We start from the raw sequence: 23,971 nt of genomic DNA on the forward strand, positions 1-23,971 counted from the left end.
CGAGAGCCGAGGTGAAAGCATCGCTTCAATCCCACAAAGATCAAAAATCGTGGACAACCTCCTCGGAAAAGCAGGCTGTCCAAACGCAAAAGATTACTTGGATGGAATTTATGAGCGGATCGATTCTCGTCGAGTGTCAGCTTCGTTTCCAAGTGAATTTCGATTGGGAGTTCTTCGAAATTATTCACGAGGTATGCTGAGAAAATTTTCCCTCGCTTCCTGTTAATTGATATTTGATATTTTATATTTTCGATTACAGGCTGAGTTGATGGAGCAATTAGGTTTCGAATTAATCCCCATAGTGAAAGATGCTAGTATCCAGAAAAGTCGACTAAAGAGCGACCTCGAACTGATGGAAAAAGTGACCGACCAGTACAACGGGATGATCGATAAAATGGACAAAGCTGATGTACAAAATAATACAGAAATATTCATATTCGTTACGTTCAATGAATCTGTCCCACTTAGTTAAAATATCCTGCTTAGGATTCTTTCGTATTTAAGGATATATTGAAATATATGGATTAAATATTTTAAATTGAACAAAGAAAAACAAAGATGGCACAAAGAAGATGATAAAATTCTGGTTTTCTTCGATTTCGAAGTGGTGGTAGATAGGATTTTTTAACTAAGAAAGGCAGAAATGGTTTGCAAAAATCCACGAACGAATTATTTATCATCGCAGATACAATTATTGAGGAACACGTTACTAGATGTTGAGAAACATATTCAGCCTGGAGTAATGCGTTTTAATTGGAACTCTTTAAATATCTCTGACTACGCTCACGATTGTGAAAAATTATTGAAAAATCTAAACTCGATCGTGGATCAGGTGAACCACATGAAGAGCGATCTTGATAACAGAATAAATAACGATCTTCAGAGTTACAACCTCTTTTCTCTTCCACTGAGAATCTGCAACAGCGAAGAATTGTTACCTTGCAAGGTATTTTCTTATATTTCCTTTCATCTATTTTTCAAATCGTCCCCCTAGAATTTTATTCATCGCGCCCGATATTCCTCTCGGCACGAAACACTTTGCCATTCAAGCTACAAATAAAGTAAATAGGGAAGCGAAATATTGAAAACGTTTCTCTTTTTCCTATTTTTCGAAGGTTTATTTCCAAGAGATAGAAAATCGAAGAATCGAATTAATTGCCGCGATGTCCACGATATATCAGTCAACGAGTCCGATACTGATAAAATTGGAAAGTCTGGTATTGGAAACGTACACTGGAAAAAGCCCATCTATGCAGCTGCTTTACGAGAAATACGAAAAGAAAATATTTTGCTCTTTTATCGCGTAAGCCTTTGTAAACGATTCAACCGGTTTTTACTTGAAAGAACGAATTAAAATAGAAAATTATTTAAAGATAACTCGTTTCATCTTAATACAAAACAAAGTTCTTTTTTAATTCGTTGTTTCAGATTGCCACTTCTTAGCTTTGCTTCGAATCAAATTTTCTCAATCTTGGTTACATGTATTAGGTTGTCCGAAAAGTTCCTTTCGCTTTATAAGCACGACATTTTTTGTTTTATGTCATTTTATTGAATTACGTTTGATCCATTTTATTCTATTACTATAAAATGGATCATACACAAATCCATAAAATAATATAAAATAAAAAATGTCGTGTATCTATTATTTCACTTGTGAAACGAAACAAACTTTCGGGACGATCTAATATATGACAATCACGACGTGGAACTCTCAATAGAAAATTAATTTCTTATCAATGAATAAAAATTATCTTAAAAATGGTTAACTAAGTTAATGGTACATTATCTTATAGAATAAATCACGAGAAACGATCCCATAACAATATTATAAATTGCGCAGATGTATACTGAAGAACATAGAGACTTTCAACAGAAGTCTAATGGAATGCAAGCCGATATTTCAAGTGGACGCCATTTTAATAGCTTCAGAAGCTGTTATAAGACCATCTCCTGGCGAAATTTATGCTACAATACTACAGAACGTGAAGAATTTATTGGAGAAGCTGAAATTATTTCCTAGATGGATGAACGGGACCTGTTTAGAGTGCAAACCGCAAACGAAGAACGAGTACGAAAACTTCGCTACAGTGACATTCTTTGAGGACGTCATGAGTATTAAAGTAAGTTATTCGTAAAATTTAATCAATGGAATTTAATAGAATCAAACGAGATCAGAGCAGATAAAAATCCGATAAAGTAGAATCAGTACAGATAGTAAAAAATATAAATACAAATATTTAAGAACATAATGTCCCCTACATGATGTCATTTTTAAATTACAAACAATTCGATAATTTTCATTCGATTCGGTCTCCTCCAATAATTATATTCTCTACGATTATGATTGTTTACACTCTTGAAGTAATTGAGGAATACGCGGAAAAAGTACGATAAGCCGATTTTTGTTGATTCTCTGACTTCATAACCTTACAATTACGATTATACATTTGCGATTATCTATTTTACGGATTAAAATTTGCCAATGTATGAACTAACATTTTTGTTGTTTATGTCGAGTGTATAATCTTGTGAATACGTCTGCGTAGGTAGTGAATGATAATATACTAATGGTTCAAAGGTCGGCGCATAAAATAGCGTTGGAAGCTTGGCACTATTTGCACAGGTGGAAGAAGTATAGTAATCTATGGTCTTTCGACAAGAACTTAGCTGCTGAAAAGTTCGCAGCAACCGAACCTACTCTCCACCAATATGATGATAAGTTCTCTTTCTACGACAATATTCTCCAGGAATTGACTGAAATGGATCTTTATCACGATTTTTATTGCGTACGGTAATATCTGTCTCATAATAGATTACTCTAATTCTTAGAAAGTCAAAGGATAAATTCTCACACTAACTTGGTACGTTAGGAAAGATTTACTTTCGCATATTACGTATCTGTATTCTCTATATTTATATAGATAAATTTCCAAAAAATGCGTACAGACACGAGCAATCTAATTAGAAGCATTAACGTACTTGACAATGATTTCTGTTAATTAGCATCAATCTCAGTTTCCTGCTTTCTGGTATCAAACAACACGCTAACGAATGGAAGCAGGTTCTCGGTCATTTTCTGCTGCATCAAACGGTTCACGATATGAACAGCTTACATCTGATAATCGAAAATTACCGAAGCGAAGTGGAGCTCGTAATCACTGGATTAGATCGTTTCACATCTGTCATGCAAGCGATCTCCGACATAAAAAAGACAGCGATTCAAGCAGAAGTTCGTTATACGACCTATCAGGTTTGTTTTATAAAAGTGTCACTACAAAATTTCAAAATAGAAAGAAGCAGTAAAATTTGAATATGCGATTTGGTTCTGCCTTTGCATGCTAATTAGATTTCCCGAGTGTGATCTTATACTATCTAACTGGTGATTTTATAAAAATCATACTAAATGAAAATCGCGTAAGAACGAAACCGATTGTGTTATATTTTATGATCGTATTATATGAAATTTTCAGGAAACCTTTCGAACTTTGCGCAGTCACGGGATATCTTTCCCTGAGGAAGACGAACAATTGGCTTACACTCTGCAACGTGACTGGGAGTCTCTATATTTGGGCGCTTTATACAGAGCTTCCACTTTAGCAAGTACTTCTGATAGATTTTCTGACATGACGCAAGAGCAGATTAATGCATTCGTGAAAGAACTCGAAGAGTTCGCAGCAGACTTCGAGGCCAATGGCCCTGGCAGTGTCGGCGAGGATCTCGAACTTGGACTGCTCAAGATGGACGTGAGTTTCGTATTTTTCCTTTTTGTTCTTATCGACATCTTCTGTTTCGTATCAATTAAAAACAGAAAAGAAAGTAAATTTCATAGTACTACTAAATCGATACGATATTCTAATATTTTTCTTTTCTTTATGCTGTAAAACAGTCCGATCGTGTCATTTATAACTCAGATATATATAAAATCTAAATCGCGTATTATTTTATTCGAAAGAGCTAACCAATAGAAAATTATTTAAAAATTATTTTATTCGGCCTTAAAACTAATTATTATTATTGCAAATATATTGATGAAACTAATATATTTGACATAGACCGTTGAACGAAACTCTTTGCGCATCCAATTTTCATCGATTTGCACTCTTCTATTTTTAAATTTCTAATCTCGAATTGCCCAGGAATACGGAAAACTGATCGCAAAATACGAAGAACGACGTCTTAGCCTGATCAATTCGGAAATACTGTTCGATCTGCCAGCCACTGACTATTCGGTTTTCTTAAAAGTCAAAAAGGACTACGAGGGCATGGAATTATTATTCGAATTGTACCAGGAACAGAAAAGTATGAGGGACGTGTGGGCGCAGACGCTTTGGGTGAACCTGAATCCTCAACAGCTGATGGATGGGATGGACCATTTTATCAGGGAATTTCGCAAACTTTCGAGATTCGTGAAGAATCTCAGCGTTGGACAGGCCTTAGATGCGAATATGAAGAGCTTCAAGAACTCTGTGCCACTGTTCATCGAATTAAAGAACGAGGCGATGAGGGAGAGACACTGGAAGCAATTAATGGAGAAAACTGGACGATATTTCGATATGGACCCAGACAGGTGCGGTGGTGGTGAAAAATAAATGACAAAATTGTGGATGGACAAGTGTCAAATTTGTGCGAAATATTTATGATGCTTTCAAAGTGGATTCCTGCGTGCGTGCGTGCGTGCGTGCGTGCGTGCGTGTGTGTGTGTGTGTTTTAAGTTATTAAGTGTTTGTAGAGGAATTTAAAAATAGAAGGAAATTTTGGATCAGATAGATAAAATAGAAAATCAGACAGCTTTTGGCTCTTTTGTACATTTTTTAGAAAGAGATAGAAGGAAGGTTTTATAATTAGGTTTAGGAAATAGTTTAATATTAAGATCATTTTATATGATCAATCATAATTGTATTTTGAGTATCGTGTTATGTATTACAACTGTAGGATTAGAAGTATTATTCTGAAATTTGTGTGGTAAAGAAGCTTAAAGCGACGCTTAATTCGTTTCTTTACAGAATTTTTGTTTTGCTAACTGTTCATAGTAACACAAGACCTAGTGTTTTTGTTGCAATATATGTGAATCTTTTAAAACATGGGGGAAAAAGAAATAGAGATACTGAAAGGGTGAGTTCATCCCCAATGACGTTCCGATCGAAGGGAATTTTTGGTCACCGTTGGCTCATAATTTAAAATTTTAATTTGCGTATTTACGTTTAAGATTCACTCTGAAGAACATGTTCGCTATGGAATTAGGAAAATACCAAGAGATAGCCAAAGAAATCGTGACGAATGCCGTGAAAGAGCTCGCTATAGAAAGAGGTTTAAAAGATTTGGCTGAAGTCTGGAAAAACATGGAATTTACTGTACTGAAACATTACAAAGGTACGTCTTGTAAATCTTTGCTTTCAATATTATAGCGAGTGTTAGAAAATGTAAATAAAGTAAGGAAATTAAGAAAGAAAATTGAAAAAGAGATCGACATAAAATCGTGCTTTGTACGAAACTTCGAGGATAATATGAGGACTAAATTTGAATGAAGTGATACGAAATGCACGATTTTTAGGTACCGAGGATCGAGGATTCATTTTGGGACCAATAGACGAATTAAATCAGATTCTAGAAGACAACATGATGAACGTGAATGGCATGGCAGCCTCTCAATTCATCGGCCCTTTTCTCAGTACAGTGCAAAACTGGGAAGTCACGATGCACACGATCTCCGAAGTTATCGAATTATGGGTGCAACTGCAGAAAAAATGGCTATACCTCGAGGGCATTTTCGTAGGCGGTGACATAAGACTCCAATTGCCAGACGAAGCGAAGAAGTTCGACGAAATTGACAAATCTTTTAAGAAAATTATGACAGACACTTCGAAGAGGCTGAACGTTCTCCAATGTTGCATGATTAAAGGTGAAATTAGAGAAAATTGTTTTATTTGAATTGTTTTATGATTTTGAAACAAACTGCTTAGATTAATTGTAATTAGATTATTGGTAATTAGATTATTTGAAAATTCTGCATACATAAATTATGCAAACGAATTAAAATTCTCAAGAAATTAAAATACATAATTTCAATGCTTTCGTCGATTTCGATCGATTACAATCACTTTATCAAAATAAGAACAACGCTTTAAAAAAATTAGTTTAAATAAATTATATCCGTGATCCAGGTCGACAAGAAGAGTTCGAATCGATGATTCTTGCACTGGACAAATGTCAGAAGTCACTGACAAATTACTTGAACAGCAAACGAGCAGTTTTCCCGCGATTCACTTTCCTCAGTGACGACGATCTGCTGAGTATCCTTGGGAGCGGCGAACCCACCGCCATTCAAGAACACGTGGGCAAGATGTTCGATAATTTGGACAAATTCCGTTTCGAAATAAACAATACCGAACGCGTGATAGCCACTGGCTTGATCTCTTGCGAGAAAGAGGTGATGGACTTCAGAAACGTGGTTCTAGCCGAAGGAAAAATCGAAGAATGGATGGTGCTTGCATTGGAAGAGATGAAAAGATCGAACCGATTCTTGACGAAAAAGGCTATCTACGACTATGGGAAGGTGAGTCTACTTCAGCGAATTTACTACAGAAAATTAGGAATTTTTATACTTGTGCCAAGCTTGCTACAAGCTTTGGAAATACGACGAAATAGTAGAAATATCATTGTATTGAAAATATTTTCCTCTACTTGCCTGAAATTAAAACTAAGCTACAGTTATACAGTGGCTGCTTAAAGTATTTATACACCATTGTATTTATTATGGTATTCACGTACTAATTAATCGCATCCAAGTACATTAAATTCCGTATGATTTAGTGCTATCAATGTTACAAAATTATTGAAATCCACGAGGTGTACCATTTTCTATACAATTACCATACTTTAACGTCGATTTAAGAAAATCGAATGGAATTCTCCAGGTCAGAAGACCTAGGACAAAATGGATGCTAGACTTCCAAGGAATGATGATCCTAGCGGCTGATCAAATATGGTGGACAGCGGAGGTGGAGAACGTGTTCGAGAAAATGTCTCGAGGACAGATGCGTGCAATGAAAGATGTACGTTTCTCTTTGAATTAAATTAATAAGGTTCCCGTATACGGAGGACTCGGATACATCGATCGTCTCGTTTACAGTATTTGAAGCAACTGAACAATCAACTAAACGAAGTGGTAACATTGATGGGTGGTGATACGCTGACGAACAATGATAGAAAAAAATTTGACATGGTGTTAACACTCGATGTTCATATGAGAGATATCGTGGAAGGTTTCGTCAGAGACAGTATCATGGATCCTTCGGAATTCGAGTGGGAAAGTCAATTAAGGTTCCTCCTTATTCGCTCCTATTTTTCTTATTTATTTTTATTCGTTATCTTTTCTATTTTATTTATTCCTATTAAGTACCAATTACGACGCTTAATATCTGTACAAATTTTTATCGCGTATCAGAAGTATAAATTTCTTGCAAAGGTTTTACTGGGTTCACGATCTGGATAATGTTTGGATGTACCAGTGCACCGGAGCATTCGAATACGGCTACGAGTACATGGGACTCAATGGAAGACTCGTTGTTACACCTTTGACAGACAGAATATACTTGACCATCACACAAGCTCTCTCGATGCACCTGGGTGGAGCTCCTGCAGGTATAGCGATTCACGCGATGAAATTAAGAGAAACGATAACATTAAGATTGGAAAATATAACTGAACATTAATTAATTAATCATTAATAACTCAGAAAACAGAACTCGAAGTGAAAGACTTTGAAAAATTCTTTCAGATATATTCTAGAAGACACAGTGATTTCTAAAAGTATCTACTTACGAAGTTATTTTTTAGCGGTTGTTAACAATCCTGATGTAACTTCTCAAATTTTTATTTCACAGACATAATTATTACTATTACTAACAGATTTAATTTTTTCTAGTAAGAATGGGGGATCAAGTACATATTGGTATTTACTTTAAAAAATACCCAGAACGTAGATATTTTTTTATTTCTCCAGGTCCTGCTGGAACGGGAAAAACGGAGACCACGAAAGACTTGGCGAAGGCGTTAGGATTACTGTGCATCGTCACAAATTGCGGTGAAGGAATGGATTATGTGGCGATAGGAAATACACTGAGTGGCCTGGCACAGTGCGGAGTATGGGGTTGCTTCGACGAATTTAATCGCATCGATATTTCTGTCCTATCGGTTATCTCTACTCAGCTTCAAACTATACGCTCCGCTTTGATGGCAAAAGCATCAAGATTTATGGTAAGAAAATATAAAGGAACGATATTGCAAATTCTCCGAAACTTCTTATCAAGTATTTTAGGTATTTTAAAAAACTCGTTGTCTGCATCATTTATCTATCTTCTTACGTATAAATCGTATACAATAAATCATCTTATTCTCTCTAACGTATCAATATCAATTTAATTTTTTTTAATTGAATCGCATGTTTTTACTGTCGCTATCTTATGTCACCTTTGGAGATAAATCCAACGATACGTATGACAAGTACATTCGAACAATAATTTGTCTCGAATATTTCTATAAAAAATTGGTAACAAATAATAAGTTCGCCCGGTATCTTTTACTCGTGGCGCGTGTCCCACGACGCGAGAGATAAATCGAATTAAATTTATTGAATCGATATGCCCCTATTTACCGTAATGATTACCACGGTATGTAGATTAGCGCGTACATCAAACTCGATTAGTCACAGTCTAAAAATTTCATGACTATGTATTTCGATATTTATCACTATCCTTTCGTTGGCATCTCTCGTCACCAGTACCAATAAACCAAATTTACGTCTAATTAAATTTAACCACTTTCTGCGACCGCAGTTCGAGGGCCAAGACATAGTGCTCGACTCGAAAGTGGGCATATTCATCACAATGAATCCAGGGTACGCGGGTCGAACGGAACTTCCGGAATCGGTGAAAGCGCTGTTCAGGCCAGTGGTGTGCATAGTTCCGGATAACGAGCTGATTTGCCAGATAAAGCTGTTCAGCTCCGGCTTCTTGACCGCCAAAGTTCTAGCCAAGAAGATGACTGTTCTGTACAAATTGGCACGCGAACAACTGAGCAAGCAGAACCACTACGACTTCGGTCTGAGAGCACTCAAATCCGTGCTCAATATGGCCGGCCAATTGAAGAGGACTTCCGGTGACCTGGCTGAAGACGTGGTACTCATGAGGGCGCTTCGAGACATGAATTTGCCGAAATTTATATTCGACGACGTCCCATTGTTTCTGGGATTAATCGCTGACCTCTTCCCAAACCTCGACTGTCCGAGGGTTCATTATCCTGATTTTAACAACGCTGTTAATCAAGTACTGGAGGAGCAACGATATATTATCTTGTCTGAGCAGGTAGTATTTTTTACTTTCGAACAATTTCATTCGAAAAGCACACGAGTAAGAACAGTAATAAATTTATATTTGTCGATTTCATGATTTTCATATCGTTTGATGGCTAAAAGAGTATTTTACATAGTCGAACAAAGAAGACGATCTGCTATATGCAAAGTTACGTTACGATTTGAAAATAAAAAAAATTAAAGTTCTCGATATACAGGGTGGTTGGTAACTGGATTCTACGCGAAAAAAGAAATGGAAAATATAGAATAAAAATTTTTCGTTCAAGGCTTTGTTTTCGAGAAAACCGACTTTGAATTTTCGCTCGGTACGCGTGCACTTTATCGCGTCTCGTTATAATGGATCTCACTGTAGATCGTTGTCTCGATGGAAAAATTAAAAAAAAATTTTTATTCTATATTTTTGACTTCTTTTTTCGCGTAGAATCACCCCCTTTCCGCTTGTACCACCAGTTACCAACCACCCTGTATATAGATATAGATATAAATCATTGGACACTTACAATCGCCTTCCTAAAAATTACCATGGAGCGTATTATTCCATCAGTATCGTAAATATTCCAATTGCGTAATATAGCGAATAACAAACATTCATGAAAGTGTCCCAACTGCACAGATTGACAAAGTGGTGCAACTATACGAAGTAATGATGACCAGACACTCGACAATGGTGGTTGGACCGACAGGAGGCGGGAAGACCGTCGTGATCGAAACTCTTTGCAAAGCTCAAACTCGTCTCGACAAACCTACCAAACTCTACATTTTAAATCCAAAGGTACTGCATCGCTATAATTAACTCCTCGATGCTCACAATCATAACACGAACACGTAATAGAAATATGCCATTTGTACGAGTCCGTGATATATTTAGGATCAAGATCGATACACCTGTCGTTTTATTTTCTACGTAATAAATGAAATTGTACTCAGGCGTGCACCGTGAACGAACTTTATGGTGTGTTGGATCCAGCGACACGCGATTGGACAGACGGTCTCCTAAGTTGTATTTTTCGGGAAGTGAACAGACCATTGAACTCGAACAAGGACGAGAAAAAATATATTTTGTTCGACGGTGACGTAGATCCACAATGGATCGAGAATATGAATTCCGTGATGGACGACAACAAATTATTGACTCTGGCCAATCAAGAAAGAATCAAGATGCAGAATCATTGTAGTCTACTGTTCGAGGTGATTCTAACTAAATCGGTCGATCGCGTGTTACTTTTACGTGACACGATTTAAATTAAATAGGATACAGAAAGAGAGAACTCGTTGGTCGCCTGAATAACGATTTTCACTGAAGTTTTTTTTTATAAAAGGTAGGCGACCTGCAGTACGCCTCGCCAGCGACTGTATCCAGAGCCGGCATGGTGTACGTAGACCCAAAAAACTTGGGTTATCAGCCTTACATGGACAAATGGATACGGAGCAAGAGCGAATCGGACCAGGAGCTACTGAACGGAATGTGCGAGAAATACGTGCACGGCGGGATAGCTCTCATTATAGAAGGAATGCTCGGGTTACAACAAGTTACACCGCTTAAGATGATCATACCACAAACCGGACTCAACATGGTAGCAATTAAACTTTTATACGCTAATTAATTCGTCCTTTTATGTGAATGCAGAATGTCGAAAAAGAAACTGCGATCTAGCCATTTGTAACTTATCAGGGAAAGAATTTGTACGATTCAAGATCGAGCATTAATGGACTTTAATCGAATGTTACGATTAATATGGAAAAAGAAAGAAAATTTGGATCGCAAGATTTAGGAGATGTAGTATTGGAAAATGACGAATAGAATCGAAGAATCGTTCCGAATAATTTCAAAAAATTTAACTAAAAATTTGCTACAATTTTCTAATTCTCTATCCAAAAGTTTCCTATCTGGTTCACGTTGACAATATATAATTTTTTCGCTTGATTACTTTAAATTATGTCAAAAATCAAGTATAGAATTACTAGTGAACGTCTTTCGTTCAGGTAATACAACTTTGTTACGTATTCGACGGTCTGCTCGCTATTCTGGATACTCGACCAACTCCTACTACCAAGACCGAGGAAGAGGAAGAAATAAGGGCAGAAGCGTTATTCTCCAGAGGGGAAATTCTCGAGGCGATGTACATTCAAGCTTGCTACTGGTCCTTAGGAGCCTCCCTGGTGACTGAAAACAGGCCTGACTTTGACGATTACATAAAGAAAACTTCTGGATTTATGCTTGTCCAAGATACCGTTGAAAAACGAGCTACTGTGCGTGAGTTTCGCAAACTAACGATATTTTTATTTCTATACATATGCATCGTCAGCCAGTCGATTTGTGTTCAAATTCCTGGCAATTTGTTTGAAACTATGAAAAACGAGCAGAGAACTCATTGGACAATCTAAGACACGTTGAACTCGATGCCATCGTAATTTATCATCTTTTTCGTTTAACTAAAATAAATAAACACAAAATGAATAAATTCTCGAATTATCACCAGGATACATACCCGTGACGGAGAAATTGTTGTACGATTATTTCTTGGATTTGGAAAAGAATATATGGATCCCATGGAGAGCTCTGGTCCCTAATTATGTCCATGACAGGGAGAAAAATTTCTCCGATATTTTGGTTCCCACCATAGACACTCTAAGAACTACGTGGTTCGTTAACATGATGAACGAACGAGATCGGCCAGCTCTTTTAGTTGGCGAAACTGGTACTTCGAAAACCGCTATAATTCAAGAATTTCTTCGAAATCTGAGCATCGAGAAATACGTAAGTTTTAATATATACGTAGGATTTAAAAACGAATAAAAAAAATCGGCAGAAAATTAATCAATTTAACGCGAAAGAAACAATATAGAGAAAAGAAGAAATTTATCGTGAAAAATCCAATATCAAGTATACATATATTGCCTCATCGTTTCATTTCTCCGATCTCTGATGCTATTTCCATTAGAATCAACTTCTCATCAATTTCTCATCGAGGACAACTTCGATGGACGTGCAAAAAAATATAGAGGCTGTTGTGGAGAAGAGAACGAGGGAAACTTATGGACCACCTCCTGGTAAAAAGTTGTTACTCTTCATCGATGACATGAATATGCCACTGGTGGACACTTATGGTACCCAGCAACCTATCGCGCTTCTCAAGTTTTTGTTCGAAAAGGGTGGATTTTACGATCGTGGAAAGGACCTTTCTCTAATGTACATGAAAGATATGTGTAAGCTGATTTACCGAGTTTTCTCTATCAACATTATATCGATTTAAAATTCGGATTACGAAGGGTTTATTATTTTACAAGGTTATTTAGCGGCTATGGGAAAGCCTGGTGGAGGAAGAAACGAAGTGGATCCAAGATTCATCTCCATGTTCTCCGTCTATAACGTTATATTTCCAGCAAATGAGACGCTTTGTTACATTTACACAAGCATACTGAGCGGACACTTGCAAACATTTTCAGAGGAAGTGCAAGCAATTGCGGAAACCCTGGTGCAAATTACTCTGGACCTCTATCAGGTATTTCTCCTTTAACGAAAGACTGATTTACTCTGCTCCTTTCTCGATTCTTAAAATTTAACCAGACATAATTTCTCACTTTCCTATTTCTTCAGAAAGTTACTGCGGAATTATTACCCACGCCGAATAAATTCCATTACATTTTTAATATGCGAGATTTGTCGAGAATTACGGCTGGACTTCTTCAAAGCCATCCTGATTATCTTCCAAAAGTGAAACAGATCGTTAGACTTTGGAGGAACGAGTTCGCCAGAATTATATGCGATCGTTTGATAAACGAAGACGTAAGTAATAGAGGAAAGAAAGGAAATCTTTGTATGTAAATTAGAATTCGATCGTAGGACGAGAGTATCGTAGCTACATACGTGAAAGAGAAGATCGAAGAACGTTGGGAGGAAGAGCCTGACGTTATCAAATATGTAATGAGGGATCCTCTGCTATTTGGTGATTTTAGAAACGCGATTAACGAGGGGGAACCACGATTCTACGAAGATTTATTGGACTACGAGGCTGTCTACAGTTTGTTCCTAGAGGTAATTAACATTCCTTGGTAGAAAACAAAAATTTCCGTCACTTACTGTTATTTGGGCGAAACCAGATACAAAAAAAAAGCTTTATAAAGCATTTTTTGCTTACGCTTTTGCAGAAAATCACCTCGTTTTTCGGTCGTACTATTATTTTCACTCCACCTTGTATTAAACTATTTTCCACAAAATTGACTTTTCAGATCTACGAAGATTATAACGAGAGAAGCGCGACCACGTTGCAAATGGTCCTCTTCAACGATGCGCTCCAGCACTTGACTAGAGTTCACCGTGCACTCAGAATGCACAGAGGGCACGTTTTGGTGATTGGCATCGGTGGAAGTGGGAAGAAATCGGTGATCAAATTAGCAGCTTACGCAGCCAACTTCCAAATTTTCGAAATAAGTCTATCTCGAGGCTACAACGAAGCTTCTTTTCGCGATGATATGAAAACACTGTACAACAAGGTTGGCGTGGACAATCAGAGAATCGTGTTTTTATTTACATCTGCTCATGTCATCGACGAAAGTTTTCTGGAGTTGGTAAACAATATGTTGATGACCGGTGTCGTACCAGCCTTGTTCGCCGACGAAGACAAGGACGAAATCGTCAATTCTTGCAGAAATCAGGCTGTAGATGCTGGCTTCGGTGTAACCAGGTTCGCTTACAGTTTTTCCAGTCGAATTCGTTGGGCGAGAAAATTTATGAAACAGAGATTAATACGAAAAGAACGAAATAGTTTCTAATTAATTACTTTGACTCCTCGATCGTGAAAAGACAAATAATAGAGGTATTCTTGCTGTGCTTCAGAGAAAGTGTATGGTCATATTTCGTGAAAACCAGCCTTCAAAATTTACGGATAGCATTGTCGATGAGTCCATCGGGAGATTTATTAAGGACAAGATGTCGAAGTTATCCTGGTCTGGTGAACAGTACCACCATAGACTGGATGTTCCCTTGGCCTGAACAGGCTTTAGTTTCCGTGGCTAATGTCACTCTTAGAGACGTATGTAATTGCTTGGTCAATTTTGAACGACCCAATTCGAAAGATCTTTTATTCATAAATGCAAAACAATCCACAGTAATATCTAGAACGTATGAATTGTACAATTTTTTTCAGCATCCAAACGTATCACAAACTCACAGAGATGCCCTAGTAGAACATATGGTGTTCACTCATAGGACAGTCTGCGACTACACGGTGGAATTTCAAACGATACTACGAAGAAGAAATTACGTGACTCCCAAACACTACTTAGATTTTATAAACAATTATCTGTATCTGTTGGTAGAAACGAGGGATTACATAAATTCACAATGTGATCGACTTTCCGGAGGTTCGTAGCAAAGGCTTTCAACCTTTGCACCGCGTTTATTATCTGTTCGCCGAAGGATTAAAAATTAAAAATCGACGCTGAAAATAGTCGGAGAAATTAATTGATCGCAATTACGTCGTAAAGTATCTTCAAGGGAATATTCTAACAAAATGTGAAATTGTATTATTTTGAATTTTAAAGGTCTGCAGAAGATCGCGGAGGCCTCGGTGACTTTGAACGAGTTAAATCAAATTCTGGCCGTGCAAAGGGTAAAAGTAGCTGATCAGACGAGAAACTGCGAGCGACTATTGGCTTCCATAGGAGAAAGTACGAATATTGCGATGGAAAAGAAACAGCTGAGCGAGCAGGAAAGACAATCGATAGAACAACAGAGGAAGATTATCGACAAGGAGGAAACGGAAGCTAAACAGGCATTGGCTGACGCGCAACCTGCCTTAGATGCAGCCAGAGCGGCCCTTGGGGAACTCGAGAAAGCAGACATTACTGAAATAAGGTTTATTAACTTTTCTTTCTGTTTTGCAAATATATAAAAAATATATATAAAAAAGATATAACAGAAATTTAATTTTTTGCACTGTTGGAAAAACATTAGAGAAACTTGAGTAAACGTCGTTACTAACTTTAATTTCCCTTGGGAAAACACAGCTCTCGAATAAAATTTCTAGCAGAAATTCATTTCCTTGGAACATCGAAATAAATATAGAAACATGTGAAAAATATTAAACGCGTAAAAAATGTAAGAAATATTAAAAATATTTTTAGATCGTTTGCAACTCCGCCGGAACCTGTGCAAATCGTCTCGGAATGCGTGGCGATGCTGCGAGGCATAAAGGACATTTCTTGGAAAGGCGCAAAAGGAATGATGAGCGACCCAGCATTTCTGCGACAATTGCAAGAGATGAACTGCGATAAAATCACGTTGAAACAACAACAAGCAGTCAAAGCTCATTTAAAGAAAACTACTAAATTGGATCAAATGCAGCATATCAGCAAGGCTGGGTACGGATTGTACAGATTCGTACTCGCTGTGCTAGATTATTGTGCCGTTTTCAGAGAGGTACGATATTTAAATTTCAACGTGTTGTAGGAGCGAGATAAATTTCTCTAATTCGTAATTCTAACAAAGCACAGTTGAAGCGCGGAATTTTGAGAAAAGGAAAACTGTAAATTAGAATGAACAAGCGAAATAAATGTCTGAAACTCGCAACTTTAATGAAACACAGTTAATATCCAAAGTTTCAAATTTGAATAGAACGAAGTAAAGTAAAAGTGAAAATTTCATCTCAACGTTGAATTCGTCGTATTTCCTCAGGTGAAACCAAAGATAGAACGCGTTAAGGAATTGGAAGCTGAATCGGAACGAGCACGAAAGGCCTTGGAAAGGGAAGAACGAGAATTAAGGAGGCTCGAGAGAGCCATTGCCGATTTGAATACAAAATATGAGAATGCTATGGAAGAAAGACAAAAATTGCAAGAAGAGACAGACTTGCTTCAGAGGCGTTTAATAGCTGCTGATAAATTAATTAGCGGATTGTCTTCTGAAAATGAACGATGGAAGAAAGATTTGGAGACGCTGCATGGTCAAATAGAGAAAATTACTGGCAATTGTTTGCTTTCCGCTGGATTTCTTGCATATTGTGGACCATTTTCTTACGAGTATAGGAATCAGATGGTATACGACGACTGGTGGAACAGTATAGTGCAAAAAGGAATTCCATTCACGGATACGTTCAAGATCCAGACGGAACTAAGCAGCGACGTTGAAATTAGCACGTTAGCAAGATACTTTTATTCTGCCTTTTTGCTATTTTTTATTCCACTCTTTTCTCTCGTCTTTTTATTTTCATAAATAATAAAAAAGTTCATTAGACGATTTATTTAAGATGGACATCCGAAGGCCTACCACCTGATGAACTATCCGTGCAAAACGGAATTCTAACTACGAGAGCATCGAGATTCCCAGTTTGCATCGATCCTCAGCAACAAGCTCTGAACTGGATCAAAAAGAAAGAACAGAAGAGGAATTTAAAGATCCTATCGTTCAGTGATTCAGACTTTTTGAAGCAAGTGGAACTTGCAATAAAATACGGTCTCCCAGTTCTATTTCAGGACGTCGATGAAATTGATCCTGTTTTAGATAACGTCCTATCGAAGAACATACAAAGTATTTCATGTGTATTTTATGTTTAAAAATAAATGGACATGGGAGATAAAATTTTATTGCAGATGTGGGAGGTAGAATGTTCGTGCTCCTCGGTGATAAGGAAGTGGATTATGATCCGAAATTCAGGATGTACCTCACTACGAAGATATCGAATCCCATATTCGATCCTGCTGTATATGCCAAGACCACCGTGATCAATTACATGGTGACCCTAGGGGTTCGTTCTGAAAATTTTTCTTTCATTTTCATTCCATCCATCTTAAATTAAAGCGAAACGATAGTTCGGATAGCTTAGAAAAATCTCTTTTCAAAAGACTAGTAGAATGTCTAATAAAAAAAGAACCTTTGCCGAAGAGAGTGCGAAATGAAACGATGGTTACCACGATTTAAAAGAATCTCTGCTAAAAAAACAAATATCTGACTACTAAGGAATTGTACGTACAAAAATAAAAGAATTAAAGAAATGAAACTATCAAATTCTAGGGACTGGAGGATCAACTACTATCAGTGGTCGTTCGAACAGAGAGACCAGACATCGAGGAACAACGAGAAAGCTTGATCATCGAGACCAGCGAGAACAAGAACCTCCTGAAACAGTTAGAAGACAGTTTACTTCTCGAAATTGCTACGAATAAAGGCAATATGTTAGATAACATCGAGCTGATCGAAACTCTGGAAAGCACGAAATCTAGCGCCGCAGAAGTAATGAGGAAGTTATATCTAGCTGAAGTGACAGCTTCTGACGTGAACAAGCTCCGAGATGGATATCGATCAGTGGCAAAAAGAGGAGCGTTATTGTTCTTCGTTTTGGCCGACATGGCCATGGTAAATCCGATGTATCAGTATTCTCTGATCAGCTACGTGGAGGTGTTCACTTATTCGCTGAGGAAAGCACTGCCGGATCCAACGTTACAACGTCGTCTGCAGAATATTATCCCAATGCTGACGAAGAACGTGTACGACTATGGTTGCACGGGAATTTTCGAGAGGCATAAATTATTGTTCTCGTTTCAAATTTGCACGAAATTGGAGCAAAGTATAGGGAACGTCAGTCAGCGGGAATTGGACTTCTTCATTAAAGGAAGTATCACTTTGGAAAAATCGCCAAAAATTAATCCTACGGAATGGTTACCAGCTGCTGGATGGGCGGATTTGTTGAAACTGAGTAACGATTTTCCGCACAAGTTTGCAAACATTGCGGACGAACTGGCTTCACACGCGGATGACTGGCAAGCTGTAAGTGGCGAGCAAACTTGTTTCTTCGAACGTTTATTCTTATAATTTTCATTGAGTCATTCGACAGAATCGTACAAATTCTCAGATTAATTAATACCGCGTTGCTACTAAATATGAAAATTTCAATATTACCAATTGATTTCAGACGCAATAAACTCAGTGTTACCATTTTAAAGGACATGTAGGTATTAAATAAAAATCTTTCAGTGGTACGACTTGGACGCCCCAGAGGCTCTGGACTTTCCTCTGGGCTACTCCGCCAAATTAAAACCCTTCGAGAAGCTTATGCTGATACGCTGTTTCCGCGTCGATCGAGTTTATCGCAGTGTGATCGATTACATCAGCGAGATTATGGGAGAAGAATACATCACACCCCCACATATTAGTCTCGAATTAATCTTGGAACAAAGCACGCCTACAATGCCTGTTATTTTCATTCTAAGTCCTGGATCTGATCCTTCCTCGGAACTAATGAAACTGGCAGACAAACACGGTTGTGGAGGCGGAAGATTCAAATATTTGTCCCTTGGACAGGGCCAGGAGAAGGTAGATTATTTAATTTGTTAATTATTTAACTGACCCCTGTAGGACCGAAGTTCTTTAGACTTTGAGAAAAATTGATGCATACTTTCTTCAATTTGACGTTTCAGACTGCGATAGAGTTGTTAGAAGTTGCAGTGTCTAGAGGGCAATGGTTAATGTTCCAAAATTGTCATTTACTGTTAAGTTTCACCAAAGAACTAGAGAAACTGTTGGACGAGGTTGGAAAGCCTCATCCCGATTTCCGGTTGTGGCTCACGACTGATCCGACTCCCACTTTTCCTATCGGAATATTGCAGCAATCTTTGAAAGGTTATTACAGAGTAAACAAATTCCTCGCCATTTCTTCCTTTCAATAAGCTTTTATGAAATAATATTCAATTTCTGTTTTTAGTGGTCACGGAGCCACCTAGTGGATTGAAATTAAATCTCCAGAACACTTATTTAAAAATCAGACCTCGAATGCTTGAAAGTTGTGCACATCCTGCCTACAAACATTTAATTTACGTATTAGCTTTCTATCACGCGGTTATTCAAGTGAGTCAGGCCAGAATTAACCCAAGTATTGCTTAACCGAGTAAGAGCGAAGTCTCGTATATTACGATGAATTGACTGTTTGATTACGCCCGGTAGGAGAGAAGGAGATACGACAAGATTGGCTGGAATATAAATTACGATTTCAATGAATCGGATTTTAATGTATGCTGCATTATTCTGGATACTTATTTGACCAAGGCGTTCACAGCGAAAGATCCCAGGCTCCCTTGGAACAGCTTGAAATATTTAATAGGAGAAGTATGTTTTATGCATGACTAGCCATAGCTTTGTCTTTTACGATATTTAAGAAAGGTAGTTTAGTTTTAAACGAGATTATCTTGTTTTATCACCTGTCGTAAAATATTCCGAATATGACACGGATTTTCAAACTTTTCGAGTTAAAGAATCTGCAGATCTTAGATATTTGCCGAACCTTGAAACATTTCACAATTTTAAGTAGAACTTCTTCCTCTTTACAACTTCTCAATGATTAAATTCAAAACTTCGAATTTTATACGAATTCAGGTAACTGTCTACGAGAAGCTCTACTCTAAACATCTATTTTTCCCATCTTCAGCTAAGAAATTCTAAATTTTACGAAACTTAGGTAATGTACGGTGGACGAGTGATAGACAGCTACGATCGTCGAGTATCCGAAACCTACATGGACGAATACTTCGGAGATTTCCTTTTCGACAGCTTTCAACCCTTCCACTTTTATCACGACGAGGAAGTCGATTACGTGATCCCTCCGGTAGGCGAATTAGAAGATTATCTCGAGTTCATCGAGGGATTACCTCTGGTGAACAGTCCAGATGTCTTTGGACTGCACCCAAATGCCGAAATTGGCTACTTCACTCAAGCTGCGAAAGAAATGTGGAATAATCTTATAGAGCTGCAACCGCAAACTGGTAAGCACGTAAGCACCAAGGTAGTTTGATAATGATAATTTGTCGTCTGAATAATTGGAGAGTTCATAACAAAAACAAGCTTTGTCATCTTTTCTTTTTTTTTCTTTTCGAGCGAGCAAAAGAATATTGTAGATGTCTCGAATAATCCTACTTTATGTTACAATGTAAATTACCTGTACATCGTAGAGCAGAATCGTGTAATTGTAGATCTTTCGATTAAGATAAATTTTTGTACGAGCTACGTTCGAATTGGATTAATATTATAAAATTGAAAAATTTCACAAGCTTTCGTTCGAAATTGTCCAATTCTCCAAATTTATCGTTCTGATATCGTGCTATAAAAATGTATTTCTCTCTAGTACGCCTGGATAAAAGGAGTAAGTTTTTTCTACGAATAACGGTCTACGAATAATTCTCTTTTTGACCGAATTACTAGAAACACTGTTTTATTATTTAGAAGTCAGCGGAGTTGGAATAAGTAAAGATGAATTTATTGACAACATTGCGAAAGACATATTGAATAAAGTTCCTGTCGAGTATGATCTCGTTAAAGTGAGGAAACATTTTGGTCCAACGATAACTCCAACCACGATTGTTCTTTTCCAAGAATTGGAGAGATTTAATACGTTGATTAGAGTAATGAAGAGGACATTAACGCAGTTGAGAAAGGTCTATACTTCCTTCCCTCTCGTACAAGCGTAGATCAACTTTCAACATTTCAAAGCTTCCACGAGTGCACGACTTTATTGATTTCCGAAATAAAAGAGACGCGCTAGAGTGAAATTTCTCCTGTGATAGACTAAATGTGATTTACTTTGATAATCTTTTAAGGATTGCATATTTTTATCAGATATATTTATATACCGTTAGGCCATCGCCGGAGAAATTGGAATGGACACGACCCTGGAAAATATATCCGCGGCATTATACAATGGCGTATTGCCGCAAGAATGGGCCATACTAGCGCCAGACACGAGGAAAAATCTTGGTGGATGGATCGAACATTTCGAGAAGAGGATACAACAGTACACTAATTGGGTGAGATATTACAGTCAGCACAGATTTCACGATTTATTGATTTATCAAAAACATTGAAAACCGTTCATTGAAAGGAACCGTTATAGATTTAATATAGATACCGTAATAGATTTTTCCAAAATTCTTAGTCTTCGACGAGCGAGCCTATAGTTCTCTGGTTAGCCGGACTACACATCCCGGAAACTTATTTAGCAGCTCTCGTGCAAATGGCTTGCCGGAGAAATAGTTGGTCTTTGGATCGTTCTCTCACGTACACAGCAGTATCGAGATTTACAAGACCTGAGAAAGTAGAGGAAAGACCCGACCAGGTAACCAATAATTCATCATACATCACCATCCTGATTTCAAAAGTTGAACGAATAGAAATACAGACAGACAAGCGTTTATAAGAATTCCGATTGATATTTTGACTGATTTATAGTAATGGTATTTGAATTTTGTCAAACTATACAGATAAATAATAATTAAATACCGTAGGGTTGTTACGTGAGTGGATTATATTTGGAAGGGGCTAGATGGGATCTACAAGAGCAATGTCTTAAAAGATCACATCCAAAAATTCTGATAGAAGAATTACCAATTCTCATCATCATTCCAGTAGAAGCTCATAGACTCAGACTTCAGGTAATGAAATGATTTTAATTTGCGTAAAATTGATTGAAATTGTTTAAATAATTAATATGTAATTTCGTGAATTATAGAATACTTTCAGAACGCCAGTGTACACTACGTCTAATCGAAGGAACGCCATGGGGGTAGGTCTGGTTTTCGAGGCAAACCTCGCCACCACGGAACACATATCTCACTGGGTATTGCAAGGAGTTTGTTTAGTGTTAAATACCGATTAAATGGCTAAGAATTATATACGATTACAGTAATAATTATTATTTTATAAGAAACGCAATATACAAAGACATCCCGTGTACAGTAAATATCTTTATAAATATATTAAATATATTAAAAGAAATCTTTCCAAAAATACCAACCATCACATTATATTTATGTAACTTTGTAATATTTTCTTTCTTATTTAAAATATCCCATACACCAATTTTTTTTCACAAAGATAATCCTTCAATTATATAATAATTCAATAGAATTAAAATAGGCGATAAATAATTATGGAAAATGCAGATGTATTTACATGTATATACAGTATACTATTTATTGTATCCACTTATGAACTTGATCTGAGGTAAACAGAGATTGTAAAAGGAGCTGCCGATGAAATCATCCAAACGTTGCCATTTCACCCAACGGTAATTCTCTAATTGTTCTGTTCCTGTTGCTCGGCCAACGAAATGCGGATCCACGATTAACAAATAGGTGTTGTTTGCACCCTCGTGGATTCCTACAACGCACTTACTTGAACAATCCCTATCTCCTCCCATCATGATTGGACTACCGAATTCCTCGAAGTGACCCTTGATAACTGGAACTTGGTCCCGCAAGGCTCTACCATTTGGAACATGCACGATTTTACTGAGAACCTCGTACAAGTGATTCAATACAAGGCATACCTATAAGATAACTGAAATTAGCTTGTTTACTTCTATTTTTGGCAAAAGAGTAGATACTGCTTATCGGCCGTATCGCTAATGGACATATGGACATAAATGTTAAAAATGAAGTTTTCCGAAATTGCGTTTAGAACAGTTTAGTTAGCTGCAGAGTATATCAGAAATCGTGGTACGAACAAAAAGAAGATATTTTCCTGCAAGTACGGATGAAAGATCTATCAAATTAGTATTATCTTTTCAGCTGTTTCTTATAAATAAAAGGTAAGTCAAGTGCGCTTGTATCACTTGATAAATATTCAGTAGGAATAAAAAAATGTTTTTCAGTGGAATGAATAAATTTGTATCTAATACAATTTCTGAATATAAAAATTCGAATTACTTCTGCAAGGAAAATCAATGCCTCTCTTATTTCATCTTATTTCATCAGGATTTATGATACAGGCTGTATAATTATTATATATATAATTATTCTGTATAATAATTATTCTTGCAAGATATCTTTTCGGTAATTCTTCGCACATAGGCTTACTTCGAAACTCCCTATCCACTCCCTCGATCCAATAAATGATTGTTCCTTATCATCCAGCGTGACGAGTGCTTCCTGTATACGTCTGATATTTGGGACGGATTGGTCCAAGTTCCGATTCCTTATAACCCACGAGCATATTGTTTGCAGAGTTCTATATCCACATCCCCAACCCTAAATTCAATATTTCATCGTTTTTCTCTCTTCTCCATTGATATTCTCCCCAAAAAATAAGTTCAAATTACAGACCTTATCGTTAAAACCATCGCAACCATAGTGCCAATACTCGTAATCCCCTTGAACGAAAAAACTTTGACCGACTTCCGGCGCAGGGATATCACGATGAACGTTTCTCAATAAGTCGCTCGAATAATCGACGGTCATCGTTATCTCACGAAAATCATTGGACAATTACCCGTTTCGTTCCATCCAACGAGCCACGTAAAGCCACTCTACTTTCGCGTCTGTCGTAACCGCTTCGAAAAATCCTTAAACAGACCGTGGTTCGTACGGAATGGTAAATAGAGCGCGAAGCTTCGTATTTCCCGGTTCAGCAGTAATTCGCGGCCATTCCGTGTATTTTTCCTCCAACAACCTAACCTATCCAACTAACTTGCTCACCGTACCGTCATCGTTGCAATAATGATTCAGTGAAAGCGACTGACGATCGAGAAAACCTTTCGTAATCTACGATCTACGCGTCCGCATCGTCGTTCGAAAGTCGTTGTTTCACGAGTAGAAGAGGAAGCGCTGCCTTTATGATAG

General features: G+C 37.3%; 2 protein-coding genes across 2 annotated transcripts; one reads left to right on the plus strand and one right to left on the minus strand.

The window, feature by feature from the left end:
* The first annotated feature begins 64 nt into the window (after positions 1–64).
* On the plus strand, positions 65–22,191 carry LOC117158936 (dynein axonemal heavy chain 10-like). The gene is made up of 46 exons (XM_076621292.1): positions 65–191; positions 260–409; positions 686–946; positions 1,116–1,303; positions 1,841–2,120; positions 2,547–2,791; positions 3,004–3,250; positions 3,471–3,743; positions 4,137–4,567; positions 5,207–5,370; positions 5,552–5,899; positions 6,162–6,553; positions 6,915–7,052; positions 7,130–7,320; positions 7,466–7,641; positions 8,003–8,256; positions 8,835–9,362; positions 9,984–10,142; positions 10,298–10,558; positions 10,690–10,944; positions 11,354–11,624; positions 11,851–12,128; positions 12,313–12,577; positions 12,659–12,873; positions 12,969–13,157; positions 13,215–13,406; positions 13,601–14,055; positions 14,208–14,403; positions 14,518–14,734; positions 14,915–15,227; positions 15,497–15,791; positions 16,047–16,507; positions 16,618–16,898; positions 16,961–17,115; positions 17,382–18,134; positions 18,342–18,680; positions 18,785–18,986; positions 19,069–19,211; positions 19,308–19,469; positions 19,819–20,122; positions 20,482–20,499; positions 20,580–20,791; positions 20,993–21,160; positions 21,289–21,468; positions 21,638–21,784; positions 21,862–22,191. The coding sequence occupies exons 1-46, from the start codon at positions 102–104 to the stop codon at positions 22,006–22,008; spliced, it is 11,589 nt and encodes a 3,862-aa protein (XP_076477407.1). The 5' UTR covers positions 65–101; the 3' UTR covers positions 22,009–22,191.
* Positions 22,192–22,276: 85 nt separating this feature from the next.
* Positions 22,277–23,590, minus strand: Ufsp1 (UFM1 specific peptidase 1). Its single transcript, XM_033337972.2, has 3 exons — positions 23,456–23,590; positions 23,210–23,380; positions 22,277–22,680 (listed from the first exon to the last, which is right to left on the minus strand). The coding sequence occupies exons 1-3, from the start codon at positions 23,588–23,590 to the stop codon at positions 22,321–22,323; spliced, it is 666 nt and encodes a 221-aa protein (XP_033193863.1). The 3' UTR covers positions 22,277–22,320.
* Between the last annotated feature and the right edge of the window lie 381 nt (positions 23,591–23,971).

This window comes from Bombus vancouverensis, chromosome 9 (genome assembly GCF_051014615.1).
Source record: "Bombus vancouverensis nearcticus chromosome 9, iyBomVanc1_principal, whole genome shotgun sequence".
Taxonomy (NCBI): domain Eukaryota; kingdom Metazoa; phylum Arthropoda; class Insecta; order Hymenoptera; family Apidae; genus Bombus; species Bombus vancouverensis.